Source organism: Equus przewalskii, chromosome 6 (genome assembly GCF_037783145.1).
Source record: "Equus przewalskii isolate Varuska chromosome 6, EquPr2, whole genome shotgun sequence".
Lineage (NCBI taxonomy): Eukaryota > Metazoa > Chordata > Mammalia > Perissodactyla > Equidae > Equus > Equus przewalskii.
This window is the reverse complement of record NC_091836.1, coordinates 68525233-68544078: the sequence shown is the minus strand read 5'-3', so window position 1 is coordinate 68544078 and position 18846 is coordinate 68525233. Positions and strand designations below refer to the sequence as shown.

Here is an 18846-nt window from a genome sequence, read left to right as displayed (position 1 = left end):
GCTGCTTGAGGTTTTTGGGGAGAGGAGGTTCAGATTTGCATCTTAAAATGATCCTTGGGGCTGGCTGCTGGATAGAACGTGGGTTAGAAGGGGCGACCATGGAAGACACAGGACCAGTCCACAGCCTTTGTGGTAGCAGATGTCTTGGACCAAGGGGATGGCCATGGAGATGGGAGAGGAGTGTGTGAACTTGGGAGACATTTCAGCAGTGTCTTTGACAGGGCTTCAGGATGAGTTGGGATGGAGATAAAGCAGGATAAGAAGACAATGCACACAGATGGCTGAGTGTTGGTCTCCACCTCCGTCTCCCACCCTTACTACATTGTTCAAAGCATGTCATGTTCTTTCACAGAATCCTCAGCAAAGCCCCATGAGGAAGGTTGCCCGTGTGATAGATGAGGCTCAGAGAGGCATAGTGACTTGCCCAGTGCAGGGCAAAAGCAAAGCCATTACTTGGTCCCGTAACTCCCAGAGGAGCTGCCAGCTGAGGGCAGTGGGGGCAGCCAGTCTTGATCCCACCTGCTGCTCAGTGGCTGTGTGGCCTCAGGCAGGGGCTGTGTGCTCCTGGCCTCCATCTTCTTATCTATAAAAGGGTCAACCTGATAGGGAGCGCACTCAGCACAGTCCCTGCACATGGTTGGCGTGTAGCACAGGGTCATTGCCATCAACAGCGTGGTGGACGCCCAGGGAGGGTGGGCCCAGGGAATTGACTAACCAGAAGCGTCTGCCTCATCCCTGCAGTGGGTGAGCCCATCACCATCCCCAAGCTGGAGCACCCAACCCAGCAGGACATCGACCTGTACCACGCCATGTACATGGAGGCCCTGGTGAACCTCTTCGACAGGCACAAGACCAAGTTTGGCCTCCCGGAGACTGAGGTCCTTGAGGTGACCTGAGCCAGCCCTCAGGGACCAGGTCCTGGGAGCAACCAGCTGCAGATTGTTTTCTACCAAGTTCTCCAGTGCTTTTTTTGTTCTGTAAATTTCGAAGCGTCATGGGTGTCTGTGGGTTATTTAAAAGAAATTATAATAATTTTGTTAAACCATTATAATGTTAGGTCTTTTTTAAGAAGGAAAAAGTGAATATTTCACACTCTTTCACTTCCAGTTGTCCTGTTCTAGGTGATGGCTAACACATCTGGTCCTTTATGGTTTTCTCAACCAAGCTTTCTACTTCCCTTCCCAAAATTGCAGGAAAAAACTCAGTCCTGTTAACTGGGGAAGGACAGCCCTTCGTGACTCAGGCCGGTTAGATGATTTGCTTTTTGCCCCTGTGGGATGAGGGGCAGAAGCCACTTGCCATACAAACACCTCTGCTCGCAGCTACCCCACCCTAGACCGCAGGACTGGTTCCTCTTGCCAAGAGGGAGACTCAGAGGGCAGACTAGTCCCATTCTGAAGAGTGCACTGATGAGCAGCTGGGATGCTCCAGCTTGCTCTCCTGTCTGCCCCCGCCCCCCGCCAGTCTTTCAAATCTGAGCCTGGCTGGCCTCCAGAGCAAGATTGGGAGTGGCAGTGATCCCGTGCTGGCGAGCAGAGCTGTCTTAGATGCACCATCTCTGGGATTATCCAGCCACCACGTTCTGGTTGTAGTGACTGATTTTCTGGCGCCGTGGACCCAGCCCTGGCCCAACTTCGGCCTGAATTGCATACTTCCCGGTGGCCTCATTTTGTTTAACCCCCACCCCCAAGTGCAGGTATGAGGAAGGGCTCCTCTTCCTGCCCACAGAGGGCCCTGATCTTCTGAGCAGCAGACTGGTGCCAGGACAGGAGGCCTCTGAAGCCATGTCTCACATATTTGTGCCTTTATGAGAGGGTGGGGGCCAGGGAGGAAGCCCAGCGCCCCCAGAGTTCTGTTTTTCCTTGGTGAGATCACTGTACATGTCAGACTTTTGTATATTCCTAAATGAATAAACAAAAACGAGAGACTTCTGTGAGTGATTGCTGGGGGCTGCATCTGTATCTTGCCACTTACACTTGGGGAGACCAGGGCCCATCTGAGCTGCCTGCCGAGCCCTCTCCCTCTTGCTCCGATGGCCCACGTGGCCCTGTGTGGTGTATTAGTTATCTATTGCCGTGTAACAAACTACTTCAGAACTTCGTGGCTGCACACAACATCGTGTCTAGTTTCTCAGGGTCAGTGGTCAAGGTCCAGCCTAGCTGGGCCCTCTTCTTCGGGGTCTCACGGGCTGCAATCAAGGTATCAGCCTCTCAAGGCCTGACTCTGGGGATCCACTTCCGAGGTCATTCCTGTGGTTGGTGGCAGGGTTCAATTCCTCACTGGCTGCTTCCCAGAGGCCACTCTCAGTTCCTTGCCACACGGACCTTTCCACAGAGTCGCTCACACACACTGCTAGCTTCATTAGAGAGAGAGTGCAAGACAGAAGTCAGGGTCTTTTATAACCTAATCTCAGAACTGCTCTCCTGTCACTTTTGCCATATTCTCTTCATTAGATGCCAGTCACTGGGTCCAGCTCACCCTCAAGAGGATTACACACGGAGTGCCTACCAGGAGGCAGGGGACCTCGGAGCCCCTTCACAGCGGCCTCCCACGTGTGGTAAAGGGCTGCTCTCCAGCTGGAAGGTCCTGGAATGGCTGAGCTGGAAGGGTCACTATGGATTGCTCAAACCGTGTTCTTTGCCCCTGGCCTCAGTTATACCACAAAGGGGGAGACCTGGCCTGCTGTCACTCTAGTGGGTTCCTGCCACGCCCGGGTCTCGCAAGATGCCACCTCTCTCTGTTCTAATGCCATTCAGTTCAGTGAGTACGAAGCATCTGGTGACCCTCCCCAGCTGAAACTAAAGGCCTCCATTCCAACTTTCCCACGGCCTAAATGCCTGTCCTTGCCATCCATCCACCCCACAGACTGCTCCTCTGTGCCCAGGGTTGTGAGCAGGCGGCTTGGGGGCAGAAACATTAGAAACAGCTGAGGATACACAGGGTGGTCAGACCTGTGACAGAGATGCCCCTAATCCAACCCTGGGTGCCTGGTTGAGCTGAGACCCCATGGCCTGAGCTGGGAGTCAAAGGGTGACTGTAAATTTGCAGGAAGGAGTTGAAGGTCAGAGCAGCAAGTGCAGATGGGGCGGCCAATGTTGCTGATTTGAACGACAGAGGGGTGGCAGCAGAGAGGTCTGTGGTGGGGCTTCACTTGGAAGAGTTGGGAGTGGCTTCCCCAGAGTTTCTAGGTAGGCAGGAGGCAGAGGAGAGTGAGGAGGTGCCCTGGAGGGGCCAACAGAGGCTGGATTCTTTGGTTTTGTTTTTTCGTTTGTTCGGTGAGGAAGATTGGCCCTGAGCTAACATTCCATGCCAGTCTTCCTCTATTTTTTTGTATGTGGGATGCCACCACAGCATGGCTTGATGAGCGGTGTGTAGGTCTGTGCCCAGGATCCGAACCCACGAACCCCAGGCTGCCACAGTGGAGCACATGAACTTAACTGCTACACCACTGGAGCAGCCCCCAGAGGCTGGATCCTGTAGCACCAGGCGGGCCTCAAGCTGCAGAGGACAGTTGTTTCCTTTAGGATGGAGGAAAGTCCTGTTTTCTGGTGACTGTCTCAGCCCCACCCCAGCCTGGGGTTAGCCATGACCCTCTACCTGTGGCTCCAGGCTAAGCCCTGGCCCTAACCTAGGCCACCCACAAAGGTAGGCCCTTATTCTCGGCATTAATTTCATGGGGATTGAATACTTACTGTGCGCTGGGGAACTCTGCAGTCTCTGCCTAAGAACAGCAACGATAACCAGGCCCCACATCCCAGAGGGGCTGCCTCACCCAGGGCAACTGTCTAGCAGGAGCCTGTGCAGACCAGAGGCCAGCCCGGCTCTACGCTGTGTGTGAGACTCTAGGTAAGTGCTGTGGACATTTCCTCGGGTTGGGAGTTGTTACCTTGGGAGAAGGAACTGAAACCTACTTTTCCAGAAGACCCTCTGCCTTTGGACGGTGGGAGTGGGTTGTGGTCTCAGCCTGAAGGTCTTCAATTCCTTGGTTCTGCTCGTGGTTCCCAGATGTGGCCACTAGGGGGCACTGAGGATGGTTCTGAGGCAACGGCTGCACAGCTTCCTAAACTTGCTTTTCACATTTTGACATTAGTGTAGGATTCATCTAGAGCAACTCCTCCTAAGCTGGAAATCTTGGCAGAGAGGCCAAGGGACTTGCCTCTAATGACACAGCAGATCAACATTTACCACACGCCTCCTCTTGACAGGAATGAGGGCTTCCAAATTGAAGGTCCCTTGTTCTTAGGCGTTTGTAATGTAATTAGGGAGGCAGACATGTAAAGCATCTTGTTTAAAACCTTTGCCTCCTTTTTATTTTTTTTTAAGATTGGCACCCGAGCTAACAACTTGCCGATCTTTTTTTTGTTTGTTTTGCTTTTCCTCCCCAAAGCCCCCTGGTACATAGTTGTATATTTTAGTTATGGGTCCTTCTAGTTGTGGCATGTGGACGCCGCCTCAGTGTGGCCTGATGAGCAGTGCCATGTCCATGCCCAGGATCCGAAGTGGTGAAACCCTGGGCCGCTGAAGCGGAGCGCGTGAGCTTAAGCACTCGGCCACGGGGCCGGCCCCCTTTGCCTTCTTTTATAGTCCCTGTCTAGGTTCTAGAAGTCATACTGCCCCTCTATCAGCAGAACCTTACGCCCAGTCATGGTGGACGCTTCTGTCCTCCTCCTCCTTGCCCCACTCTAAGACCTGCCTGTTGATGCTGCTGTGGAAATTTTCATCTCTCAAACCATTCCCTCCTGTGTCACCCCTAATGTATTAATGACACGGTGACACTGCCATTACTGGCTACATTGCCATGTCACTTAACCTCTCTAAGCCTCAGCTTCTTCATCTGTAAAATGGGGATAATCTATATTCTTGAGTAAATGAGATAATATGTATCTAAATATATGATATATAGAGAAAGTATTCATCCCAGGGCTTGACCTATAATCCCTCAACAGTGAATGGTAGCTGTGACCATCATCACTATGGTCATCTCTCCCTTGCTGGGTCTCCCTGACCTGCTGAGCAGAGCTCCCTGTCTCCAGGCCCCTCTCCAGTTCACTATTCCTGCAGCAGCCAAAGGAGCCAGCTTTCCTAACTTTGTCATAAATAAAAGTTTTATTAAGATATAATTCACATATACAGTTCACCCTTTAAAAATGTACAATTCCGTGGTTTTTAGCATCTACACAAAGTCGCGCATCATCGCCATTCTCTAATTCCAGAACAATTTCATCACCCCTAAAGAAACCCCATACTCCTTAGCAGTTTCTCCTCCTTGCCCACTCCCCCTCAGCCCCTGGCTCATCTCTCATGTGCTTTTCTGCCTCTATGAATTTGCCTGTTCCGGACATTTCATATAAATGGAACCATACAATGTGTGGCCTTTCATGTCTGGCTTCTTCCACTGAGCATAATGTTTTTGAGTTGCATCCATGATGTAGCATGTGTCATGAGTCAAATGTATCGTTTGTCCTTTGAAGCACATACATTTTTCATTTTGATGAAATCACATTTATCTAACTTTCTTTTGGAGTGTATCCTTTTGTGTCCAAGAAGCCATAGCCTGATGCAAGGTCACAAGGACTTACTCCTATGTTTTCTTCTACAAGTTTTAGAGATTTTAGCTGTGACATTTAGATCTCTGAACTATTTTGAGTTAATTTTTATATACAGTGGAGGTAGGGTCCAACTTCATTCTTTTGTACATGCATATCCAGTACCCCAGCACCATTTGATGGAAAGACTATTCTTTCCTCGTTGAATTGTCTTGGCACCGTTGTCAAAAATACCTTGACCATAAATGTCAAAGTTTATTTCTTGGTTCTCAGTTCTATTCCTTGATCTATATTTCTACACTTACTCCAGTACCACACTGTCTTGATCAGGTTTGTAATAAATTTTGAAATTGGGAAGTGTGAGTCCTAAGTTTGTTGTTTTTTGAGATTTTTTTGGAGATTAATTTGGTTATTGTGTTTGGTTATCCTCGCATCTCCACATGAATTTTAGGATCAGCTTATTAACATTTGCAAAAAAGACAGCCAGGATTTTGAGAAGTATTGCATTTGAATCTAAAGAACAATTTGGTGAATATTGCCATTTTAACAATATTAAGTCTTCTGGATGCATTTCTATTTATTTAGTTTTTCTTGAATTTCTTTCAATAGTGTTTTGTAGTTTTCAGTGTACGTCTTGCACTTCTATTGAATTTATTCTTAAGCATTTTATTCTTTTGATGATATTGTAATGGAATTGTTTCTTAATTTCATGTTCAGATTGTTGTTAGCGTATAGAAATACAATTGGTTTTTGCATATTGATCTTGTATCTTGCAACCTTGTGGAACTCATTTATTAGTTGTAATTGTTTCTGTGTTGATTACTTAGGGTTTTCTGTATACAAAATCATGTCATGTGTGTGTGAATAGAAATTGTTTTATTTCTTACTTTCCATCTGGATGCCTTTATTTCTTTTTCTTGCCTAATTGCTCTGGCTAGAACTTCCCGTAGGATGTTGAACAGAAGAGGTGAGAGCAGAGATCCTTGTCTTGTTACTGATCTTAAGAGGGGAAAGCTTTCAGTCTTTCACCATTACAGTTGTTAGCTGTGGAGTTTTGGTAAACGTCCTTTGTTAGGGCATAGAAGTTTTCTTACATTCTTAGTTTCTAAAGCATTTTTATCATGAAAGAATGTTAGGTTTTGTCAAATGCTTTTCTGCATCTACTGAAATGATCTTGTGGTTACCTGTCCTTTATTCTATCAATATGGAGTGTTACATTAATGGATTTGTGTATGCTAAACTAACTTTGCGTTCTTGCTAAAATCCCAGGTGGTCATGGTGTATAGTCCTTTTTATATTTTTGGGTTTGTTTCACTAGTACTTTGTTGAGGATCTTTATGTCACTATTCATAATGGGTCAGTGATATCGGTCTGTATTTTCTTCTCTTTGCCTGGTTTTGGTATCAGGGTAATGCTGGCCTCGTAGAATGATTTGGGAAGTGTCTCCTTCTATTCTTGGAAGAGTTTGTGAAGAACTGGTGTTAACTTTTCTTAAATATGTGGTAAAATTCACCTGTGAAGCCATCCTGGGCCTGGGCTTTTCTTTGGGGAAACTTTTTGATTACTAATTCAAACTCTACTTTTTATAGGTCTATTTAGATTTTCTAGTTCTTCTTGAATCGCTTTTGGTAGTTTGTGTGTTTCTAGGAATGTGTGCATTTCATTTGATAATCTAATTTGTTGGCATACAATTATTCGCACTGCTCCCTTGTAATGCTTTTTATTTCTGAAAGGCTGGTCGTGATGTCCTCTCTTCCAGTCCTGATTTTAGTATTTTGAGGCTTCTCTCTTTTGTTCTTGACAGGTCTAGCTAAAGATTTGTCAATTAAGTGATCTTTTCAAAGAGCCAACTTTGTTTTCATTAATTTTCTCTGTTTTTATATTCTCTTTTTCATTGGTTTGTGCTTTGAGTCTTCAGATTTCCTTCCTGCTTTGAGCTGGTTTGCTCCTCTTTTCCCAGTGTCTTAAGGTGGAAGGTTAGGTTATTAATTTGAGATCTTTTTTCTTTTTTAATATAGGTGTTTGCATCTATAAGTTTCCATCTAAGAGCTGCTTTAGCTGCATCCCATAGGTTTTGGTGTGTTGTGTTTACATTTCATTCCTCTCACAGTTTTTTCTCATTTCTCTTGTGATTTCCTCATTGACCTTTTGATTATTTAAGAATATGTTACTTAATTTCTACATATCTGCTATTTTCCCAAATTTCCTTTGTCATTTATTTCTAATTTCGTTTCACTGTGGTCATAGAACATACTTTGCATGATTTCAACATCTTTTAATTTGTTGAGGCTTCTTTTATGACCTAATATATAATCTGTCCTGGAGAATGTTCCATGTGCGTTTGAGAAAAATGTGTATTCTGCTCTTGTTGTTGGAATGTTTTATAGATACAGATGCCTATTAGGTCAGGTGGGTTTACAGTGTTCAAGTGTTCTATTTCGTTGTTGGTCTTCTGCCTAGTTGTTCTATCCATTATTGAAAGTTGCGTATTGAGGTCTCCAACTATTGTTTATTTTTCCCTTCAATCCTGTAAGCTTTGCTTCGTATATTTGGGGACTCTGCTGTTATGTGCATATATGTTTATAGTTGTTTTATCTTCCTGGTGGAGTCCCCTTTTATCATCATAAAACATTCTTTTTTGTCTCTAGTAACAATTTTTGTCTTAAAATCTGTTTTGTATAGCCTGTGTTAGCATAGCCACCTCAGCTCTCTTTGGGTTACCGTTTGCATAGAATATCTTCTATCCTTTCAACCTATTTGTGTCTTTGGATGTATGTCTTTTGTAGATATAGTGTTGGATCTTTTTTTTTAAATCCATACTTCTACTTTCTGCCTTCTGATTGGAGCATTGTCTATTTACATTTAATGTAATTATCAATAAAGCAGGACTTACATCTGCCATTTTGCTATTTGTTTTCTGTGTGTCTTACGTCTTTTTTGTTCCTCTCACCCTCCATTCCTGCCTTCTTTTGTGTTAAATATATATTTTCTAATATAGCATTTTAATTCTCCTGTTGTTTCTTCTACTATATGTTTTTAAGTTATTTTCTTAGTGGTAATCAGGAGGTTACAATTAACATCTTAATTTAAAACAGTCTAGTTCAGATTAATACCAACTTAATTTCTCTACCTTTTAGGCAGGCTGGCCTGAGAGAAAAGAGGGACAGGCCACACACAGGAATGATATAATGCGTTGAATAGTGGCCCACAAAATGATAAGTGCTCATCCCTGGGACTTGAGAATGTGACTTTATTTGGAAAAAGGTTCTTTGCGATATAATTAAGTTAAAGATCTCAAGATGAGATAATCCTAGATTATCTGGGTGGGCCCTAAATCCAGTGACAAGTGTCCCTATAAAAAAAAGAGAGGAGAAGACACAGGGAAAAGGGGAGAAGGCCGTGTAAAGGAGGCAGAGGTTGGAGTGATGCTGCCATAAGCCGAGGAACGCCTGGCAGCACCAGAAGCTGGAGGAGGCAAGGAAGAACTTTCCCTTAGAGTCTTTGAGGGGCACAGCCTCCCGACACCTTGGTTTTGGACTTCTGGCATCCAGAACTGTAAAAAAATAAATTTCTGTTGTTTTAAGCCAGCCTGTTTACAGCTTAAGCTAAGACAAACAGTGACCTTCAACATATTTATATATCACCTAATAGAGGAGTTGTATCAGTGGATGGCACAGTCTGGTGGTCTCATCAGTAAAAGATGTCACTTTTCTTTACATGGGGTGGGCTGCAAATTGAAAAGACACTCAGGGGCCGGCCGGGTGGTGCAGTAGTTAAGTGCGCACATTCTGCTTCAGTGGCCCGGGGTTCGCTGGTTTGGATGCTGGGTGCGGACATGGCACCGCTTGGCAAACCATGCTGTGGCAGGCGTCCCACATATGAAATAGAGGAAGATGGGCATGGATATTAGCTCAGGGCCAGTCTTCCTTAGCAAAAAGAGGAGGATTGGTAGCAGATGTTAGCTCAGGGCTAATCTTCCTCAAAAAAAAAAAAGAAGAAAAGAAAAGAAAATGCACTCATTCCTAATACTTGTGAGAAAGTGGAAGAAATTCCCATTTAATGTGTTATAATAGGAAGGCTAGGAGGAGAAAAACAGGAATTTCTTTCATCCCTGGGCTTCAACCACAATTTTTATAACAAACCTCAGCCCCACATATACTGCAAATTTCTTTTTCATAATTCTGTTTCCCTTCCTTGTAAACTCTTTTTCAGGATATTTTTCACCACTTACTGCTTAGGGAGTTTGGGTTTGTGTATTTGCATCTAATATTTTTATCATGCCGACACACAATTCTATCTCCTCCATTTTTCACATAATATTAAATTGTAATTGCACACATTCAAAAAGTTCCTTTTCTGAACCCTCATACGCTGTTGGTGGGAGTGCAAACTGGTGCAGCCGTTATGGGAAACAGTATGGAGATTTCTCAAAAAATCAAAAATGGAAATACCATATGACCCAGCCATCCCGCGACTGGGTATCTCTCCAAAGAAATTGAAATCAGCAATTCCAAAAGTCCCATGCACCCCGATGTTCATTGCAGCATTATTTACAATAGCCAAGACGTGGAAGCAACCTAAGTGCCCATCAACTGATGATTGGATAAAGAAGATGTGGTATATATACACAATGGAATACTACTCAGCCGTAGAAAAGAACAAAGTCGTCCCATTTGCAACAACGTGGATGGACCTTGAGGGAATTATGTTAAGTGAAATAAGCCAGATAGAGAAGGACAATCTCTGTATGACTCCACTCATATGACGAATTTAAAAATGCAGGCAAAGAGAATAGATTAATGGCTACCGGGGGTAAGGGTGGGGTGGGGTGGTGGACACAAAGGGTGAAGGCGTGCACCTACAACACGACTGACAAACAATAATGTACAACTGAAGTTTCACAAGGTTGTAAACTATCACACTCAATAAAAAGTTAAAAGCAAACAGAAAAAGTTCCTTTTCTCAGTTCTAAATTATCAAATGATTTTTGAGATTTCTAATTACTTTTGATGAACACTGATACAAAGTATTTTTCCTCTAATTAAACACGAATAATATATTTTTTAATGTATATGGTATAAAAATGTATTCTGAAAATACATATGCCTTCACCGTATAAATAAAATTTAAAATATATGCTGTAACACTCTTTCTTAAGAGGCAGTAAACTGTGGGATTCATAACCTTGGAGTCACAGTGCTTTTAAATCCCAGCTCAATACTTGGCAAAACACGTGACCTTGGGCAAGTGACAGGACCCTTGCCTTAGCTGTCTAATCTCACAGCACTGCTGTGAGAAAACACAAAAACCGCTCACAGCGACACCTGGCACATACCAAGCGCTACGTAAGTTATTACTTTTTTTGAAAATATAAGCTTTAGTGAGCAAAATGTTATGAAAAAAGTAAAATATAAATACATTTTCATTTTGCTTATAGGAAATAGATTATACAATGGACATTGCAAGATTTTTCTTTATCATTTTTTGGGAAATAATCTCACAAAAAAAAGTAGCAGGTACAACAAATAATTTTTTTTCATAAACTATTTGAGTAAGTTGCAGACATGATGCCCCATACCCAACAAACAAGGACATTAACTTTTGTCTTGTTTGGTGAGGAAGATTGGCCCTTAGCTAAGGTCTGTTACCAATCGCAAGATTGTCACTGAGCTAAGATCTGTGCCCATCCTCCTCTGCTTTATGTGGGATGCTGCCACAGCATGGTTGACAAGCGGTGCTAGGTCTGTGCCCAGGATCTGAACCAGGGAACCCCAGGTCGCCAAAGAGAAGCACACGAACTTAACCACTACACCACTGGGCTGACCCCAAGAACTCATCCTACACAGCCCCAAAAAAGCCGTGAAGATCACTAAATCAACATGGAAACACTACTACCTCAGATCCTAGTCAGGTTTCACCATTCATCTTAATAATGACCACTTTAGCAAAAGGATCGAGTTCAGAGTCACATGTTGCTTAAGTCTCCTTCTGGAGAAAAACACACTCGTGTTTCTTCTCTACTCTCATTACTACAACGCTACTTCATTTTGGACACCAGACGTATGGGTTTTTTGCCCACACATCAAACAATTATCTCATACCAGCAGGGTGTCCTACAATTTAACTCAGTTCTGACACTGTCTAACTAGAGACAGCGTCAGATCCCACAGGTTAAGGGCTCAGTCCCACAAGACTGCACCGCCCGATACTCTTTAGATGCCAATTGCAAGTGCAGGTTGTTTACCTGTGCTTCTGACCAACCAGCTGTAAATCAGAGGTTCTCACGATCCCCTCCTTGGGTTCCCTTAACTTGCTAGAGTGGCTCACGGAACTCAGAAAAGCAGGAACAGCCAGAAACAGAAGAGATGCTCAGAGCAAGGTATGTGGGCAGAGGCTTGGAACTTCCATGCCGTCTCTGGGTGGGCCACTTTCCCAGCACTTCCACAGCTTCATTGACCCCAAAGCTCTCTAAACTCCATCCTTCTGGGTTGTTAGGGAGGCTTCATTACATAGTCACGACTGATTCGATCATTGGCCACTGGTGATTGAACTCAATTGCCAGCCCCTGACCCCTCCCCAGAGGTCACAGGTGAGGTGGGGCTGGAAGTTCCAACCCTCTAATAAGAGTTGGTTCTCCTGGCAGCCAGCCCCCAACATTAAGCTTTCTAGGGGCTTTCCAAAAGACACCCCATTAACGTAAGCTCAGGCTTGGCTGAAAGGGGCTGGTTATGAAAACAACACATCCATTTCACTTTTGTTGCTCTGAAGCTATTTCAGGAACTGAGGACACAACTAAATATTATAACAAAAGATGCCCCTGTAGCTCTTATATAGGAAATTACAAGAGTATTAGGAGCTTGGTGCCAGGAAGAGTGAACAAAGACCAAATATATATTTCTTATTATAAATTACAATACCACACTCCTTTTATCTGAAACAATTCTTCAGTCTCTCCTGGACTATCATGACCTTGACAATCTTGAAGGTTACAGGCCAGGTATTCTGTAGAACACCACTTAGTTTTATTATGTCTAATCTTTCCTCATGATGGATTCAGATTATCCATCTTTAGTAGAAATATCACAGAGGTGATAATGGAGTCTCCTCACCACATCCCCCAGGTGGTACACGGTTTCAATTCGTCCTATTGGATGATGTTCATGTCGATCACTTGATTAAGGTGGTGACCGTCAGGCTTTTACACTGTAAAGTTACTCTTTTTCCATACTTTGAGACTATGTAAATATCCTTTTTCTTATGAAGCACTTAGTTTATTATTTATTTATATCAATATTCATGGGTCCCTATTTTATTCAATGGGCTATAAGCTGTTTTATCATTATGTTAAACAAAATTCAACTGAGTAAATTTAAAGATCTAATTGGCTTTATTCAATGATACATGAATCGGGCGGCATCCCTTCTAGCAAATAGGAAGGAGTTCTGAGGAGCTGTACAAATGGAAGACTTTTATAGGCAGAAGGAGGCGGGACAAAGAAGTTGTTAGCAAAGAGTAGATTATTTCAGGCAAGGTCACCTTCCTTTGGGGGACGGCAGGGTCCATCAGGTGGATTACCTCACTTGCACTGACCAGGGAACTCCAGCCTGACCGGCTAAGATTCCACTCCTGGGAGAGGCTGAAGCTGCAGTAAGGTTAGCTATTAAGTCTTGGTTTGGTAAATTGGGCTTAGCATAAGTGACTCCATTTTGGGCTTGCTGGCTCCCATTAGTCTTAATATATCTATTTATTTATTTGACCAACTTGTCTGTAAGTGACCAGTCTCCCATTGCTGCCGTTGTCCTCCATCCTGACCCCAGGACTGATGCTCTCCTTCTCAGGACTGGCTTCGAGGGATGCGACCTATATAGTTGCACCAGGCCTGGTGCTTAGAAGAACCCGATGCTCGATTTAATGCTATTGCCAACTTGGAATTCTTAATAATTTTTGAGCAAGACATTCCACGTTTTTATTTTGCACTGGGCCCCACAAATCATGGAGCCAGTCCTCTCCTCGTCCTGCTTGGACTCTGACATCTTGCTCCGGGCTGCCCTCCCATGCGGACATCCTATTCACTCACTCCAATTCCCAACCTTGTGCCAGGATCCTCCCCTCCACCCACGTCTCACCCTGTGTGGACACCCTCCTCGCCTGGCTCTGGTTCTGACTCCCTGCTCTGGGCCCCCACCCCGCCCCCCACCCAAGGTACTTACCCTGACCTTGCTCTCAGCTCCACCCAAAGGGCTTTTGGACTAGATTATTTAGGAAGAGAAAGAGAAAGAAGAACTGTAAAAGGAGTTTTATCCTTCAGATTTTCTGCAGCTATACTTTGCTGTTGATGGGAGTAAGATTCTCATTCTTTTGGTAAAATTCAGTCCTAAATAGAGTATTCTGATTAATGCAGATAGTGTGGGATGAGGGACAGAGCCCTGACCCAGGGAACAGGAGACCTGGGTTCACAAGTCAATCAGCCACCAAGAACCATGTGACATTGGGCAGCTCAGTACCATTTTCACAGCTTCTTTTTAGCCTTCCGTAAAACTGGGGCAATAATACCCACTTACAGGATCCTGTGGGGATTGACCATAGTAATGTATGTAAGGTACTGAGCAAATGTCAGTTCTCTCTAGGCCCCAGGGAAGCCTGTCAGGGAGAGGAATCAATTTGCCCAAAATCGTGCAGCCAATAAGCTGCAGGCTCAGACCGATCTTGTTTTCTCCTGACCCCTGGCTAGGAGCTCTTTCTGTCACACCACTTTACATCCAGGATGCTCATTCTCAGGAAGCCTGTGAAGCCATGCCTGCTGGGGGCAGTGAACAAGGGAAACTGGGCAGCCTTTGAGCCCCTTTATTCCTGGGAACTCAGCCATGTCCTTGTTCAAACTGTCCTCTAACTCAATGACGGAATGTCACAATTTATTATTACCGTTTTCACTATGCGACCCCATCCTTGAATCCGCTCTTGACACAGCAGCCAGAGTGACATTTCTAAAATGTAAATCAGATCGTGTCACTCTCCTGCTTAAACCCTTCAATAGTTGTCCACGTGCCTCAAACAAAGTCAAACTCCACCGGAGCTATGACACCTGGCAGCATCCGGCCCCTGCCAGAATCTCCAATTCACTCTGTGCCATCAGGGCTGGATTAAAACTTCAGAAGAGATAATGCTGCTGCTGCCATAGGAAATTAGGAATAAAAGCAATACCAAACTGTAAAAGAAACTGAAGGAGGTCTTTGATTTTACTTTTGAAACATCAGTTTCTTTCAAAAAAATGTTCTCCTCTTCCTCTCCCTCCTCCTCCTCTCCCCCCTCCCCCTGCTCCTCCCCCTGCTCCTCCAGACCTGCTGCCTCCCTCTGCCTCCTCCTGCCTGGCCTTCTCTTTTAGTTCCTTCAACGCTCCGTGCTCCTTCTTCAGCCTGTTCTTTCTGCCCAAATTGTTCCTCTTGCTCTCACCACCTCCCTTGTCCAGTTAACGCCTGCTTGTCCTTCAGACCTCACAGCAAAAGTCAGTTCCCAGGGAAAGCTTTCTCTGGGTGACTCTGACTAAATCAGCCCCCTGGGTTAGATGCGCTTGCTTATATCCAACGTGTCACCCCAGCTGGCCCATAAATTCACAAGCTCCTGTGCTCACACTGGCACATTTATAGTCTGTGACAGAGTGAAAACCACTGCAATTGAGGAAGGGGTGCTGGCCTGGGGGCCAGAAGCCTCAGTCTTGGTCTCAGCTTTGCCACAAACTTTGTGTGACATTGGGCAAGCTCATTTCCTCTCTCTGGGCTGTGTGCAGTGGGAGAGGTATGGAGGCCCCGTGTCATCCAAATGTTCACTTACTCAAGCATTCATCCATTCATTCACTGATTTTAGTCACTCAGTCAGTCATTTGCTCATTGAAGCTCATGGAGCCTGTCCTCTGTGTCAGGATGCTGGGGATGCAGAATGAGATCAAAAGCAAGAGTTCACAGTAGAGTGGGCGAGACAAACATAAGCCACTCAGTATATGACCAGGCCCAGCTCAAATGTCGCCTCTTCCATGAAGACTTCCTTGATCATAATGATAGCATCTATAGCAATTGCTTTTCAGAGAAAGGGACCTTGAAGGGCTGAGAAAGGAGAAGGAGAAATGCTGCTCAGGGACCTGCCTTTCAGGTTTCTTGGGTGTCTGCAGGCTCTTTGGGGAACCGTCTCTTAGTTCCACAATTCTCACCTGGCCTTCTGAAGAATCTTCCTCTTCTAGGCCTGCCCCTTCAAAGGTGCATCCCCAGGGCTGCCTGAGGATCTTTCTAAATGACTTCCTGTTGCCTAAGTTTAAGCCCAAGTGCTTCAGCTTGGTAGCCAGGTTCTTCTCACCCGGCCTCATCTTCCTCTTCCAGCCTCTTTGCCTGTTGCTGCCCCAAAGATGGCCTGTTGCAACCTTGTTTTCCACCATGTTAAACTACGCGAATGCCATGTCCTCCGCCTGGGTGCCTTTGCTCATGCTGCTCCTTCGGCCTAAAATACTCTTGCTCCTCTAGAAAGCCTTCCTGCACGACACACTGTAGTTTGCATCCTCCTCTTCTGTGCTTCCATTACACTTTATTTATCATCCCAGCGACTGTACTTACCACTTGGTAATGAAGTTATCTGTGAACTCCTTGCAGTCAGGGATTCTATCTGCATCATTTTAGCAAATGTAGTGCCCAGCCTGGGCACCAGGTAAAGCTATGATGGGTGTTTCACTAAATGAGTAAGTGAATGGAAGAAAGAGGATTCTGTTGAAAGGAAGGCGATAGACTTAACTTAATTAAGTTTGACACCTATAAAGACCCATCTGCCCAACCTTGCTCTTATTTACCCAATGCGTCACACCCATGAGATCTGCAGAATGAGGGGGGAGGAGGAAGAGGAAGCAAAACGCATCAGGGCAGGTGTGGCTCTTTGGCCCTGCAAACTGAAATTGCGGTTACAGTACCCAACATGGTCCTAGTTAGTTGTTGAAACACCAGCCATCCCTGAACCAAATAGATCTAACCCCCTGTTGTTCATCTACCAAACTCCTAATCATGCTTTAGGACTTCTGTGAAGCCTGCTCTGACCTTGTCCACCAGCCCTTGTAGAGTTGGTCACTCTCTTACCATTTGACCTTGATCTTTCTTCTATCATTGCATGTACACTGTATTCGACCACCTTATAATCCATGCTCTTTAAATCTGGATTCAAACAAAAAACCCCCAAAACAACAACAACAACAAAAAATAAATCTGGATTCATGTTTCTTTAGCGGATATATAGCACTATATAAATATTGTAATAATTTAATTCTAAGTGATTAAAAATATTTTATGTTGAAATAAATACAGCCATATTATGGAATAGGATCCAAAATAATACAAAAATTTTTAGAATGAAATAGGACATATAAAAATAATGATAGGAAGCTTTTTTTTTTCTTTTTTAACAATTTTTTTTTTGGGGAGAGGGGAGATTAGCCCTGAGCTAACTACTGCCAATCCTCTTCTTTTTGCTGAGGAAGACTGGCCCTGAGCTAACATCCATGCCCATCTTCCTCTACTTTATACGTGGGACGTCAACCACAGCATGGTGTGCCAAGCGGTGCCATGTCTGCACCTGGGATCTGAACTGGCAAACCCTGGGCTGCCAAAGCATAATGTGCAAACTTAACTGCTGTGCCACCCGGCTGGGCCCTAATAGGAAGCTTCTATTGAACACTTACTATACCTGAGGCACTACGCTAAACACTTCACATGCATTACCTTGAATATTTTGCAAGCAGCAGGCTCTTTCAGTCCTCTGCCATGTCCCTGTGGGTGAGTGCTCCAGCTCTCCTAGTGTCTGTGGCATGTGGGTAGAAAAGTCTGAGAAGTGTTGTTTACTTCAGGTCTGTATTTGCAGGGCTCAGTAATCTGCCTGGTGGAGAGATGAACCTCAGCAAAGGCTTGTAGAAAGAATCGATCCTGCTCTCTCTGTCGGAACATCCTTCCTTTCCTCTCTGCCTGTGGCACTCTTGTTGGTCCTTCAGTTCCCAGGTTAAATGTCACCTCCACTCTGAAATCTGACTCTCTTCTCTGGCTCCCACAGCCCCTGCACTTCCCTCAGACCCAGCACTGAGCAACTGGATTACGTCTTTGTTGACTTACGGGTTTCCCCTATAAGGAGTTGGCAGCTCCTTTGGGGATGAGTCTGGGTTTGATTTCCCAGCACCTAGCAAAGGGCTTGACACACAGAAGCCCTCAATGAACATTTGTTGAATGAATGAAGTAATAAACTTAGCTAATATTCAGAGCTCACCCCCAAAAGAAGAAGTGATTCAGTGTTCTGTCTCTATAGGCCCGTTTTCTTAACTTCCATAGTGGATGTCCGCCGTCCCCCGCCCCCTCCAATGAGCCCACGCTCTAACCCCTGGAACCTATGAATGTGACCTTATTTGGAAAAACAGTGTTTGCAATTAAGGATCTGAAAATGAGATCTGGATTATCTGGGCAGGCCCTAGATCCAAAGACAACTGTCCTTGTACGAAAAAGAAGAGAAGACACAGGAAGAAGAGGAGAAGGTCATGTGAAGATGGAGGCAGAGATTAGAGCTACGCGGTGCAGTCATAAACCCAGGGATACCTGGAGCCACCAGAAGATGACAAAGGCAAGGAAGGATTCTCCTGAGAGTCTTCTGAGAGAGCGCAGCCCTCTCGAAACCTTGATTTTGGGCTTCTGGCCTCTAGAACCGTGAAAGGATAAATTTGTTCTTTTGTGCTACCCAGTTTGTAGTAATTTGATACAGCAGCCTCAAGAAACGAATACAGCTTGGAAACAGAAAAGCGTTTTCTGTGAAATTCCACCAGATCTTGGCACTATATGAGTTGAACCAGATGAGATTTGGGATTTCCCAACTACTCCCTTCCCAATAAACACCTGACCACACACCCTAGGCTGCAGCCACGAGGAACCACGCAGTGTTTCGGAAAAGGAGACTGTGTGACAGCCAAGTTAGCTAGCACTGGGGTCGGATCCAAAGTGTTTTCGGGCTTCTGAACACCCTGGAAAGACAGTATGTCTACCTTTTACTAGTATATTTTTAGTGTAATTATTATGTGCTAGGTCCTGCACTGGGCACTTTACATATTTTGATTGACTTAATCCCCACAGCAACTCTATTACTATTTTACAGATGGGGAAACTAAAGCTGAGAGAGGGGAACTGGCTTGCCCAGGAATAGTAGCTGGAAGTTGGCAGAGCCAAGATTCCAAAAGGGCCTAATTCCTGTTGTGTCTGACTCTAAAACACTGTGTTCTTTCCGCTACATCAGTCCAGGT

General features: G+C 44.8%; 1 protein-coding gene across 1 annotated transcript in view; it reads left to right on the top strand.

Annotated features, from left to right (window-relative positions):
* Positions 1–1927, top strand: part of DGAT2 (diacylglycerol O-acyltransferase 2) — a 30618-nt gene extending 28691 nt beyond the window's left edge. The window contains exon 8 of the mRNA XM_070624108.1: positions 742–1927. Coding sequence (XP_070480209.1) covers positions 742–896 — 155 coding nt within the window. The 3' untranslated portion in view covers positions 897–1927. The remainder of the gene's footprint in view (positions 1–741) is intronic.
* Positions 1928–18846: the final 16919 nt, after the last annotated feature.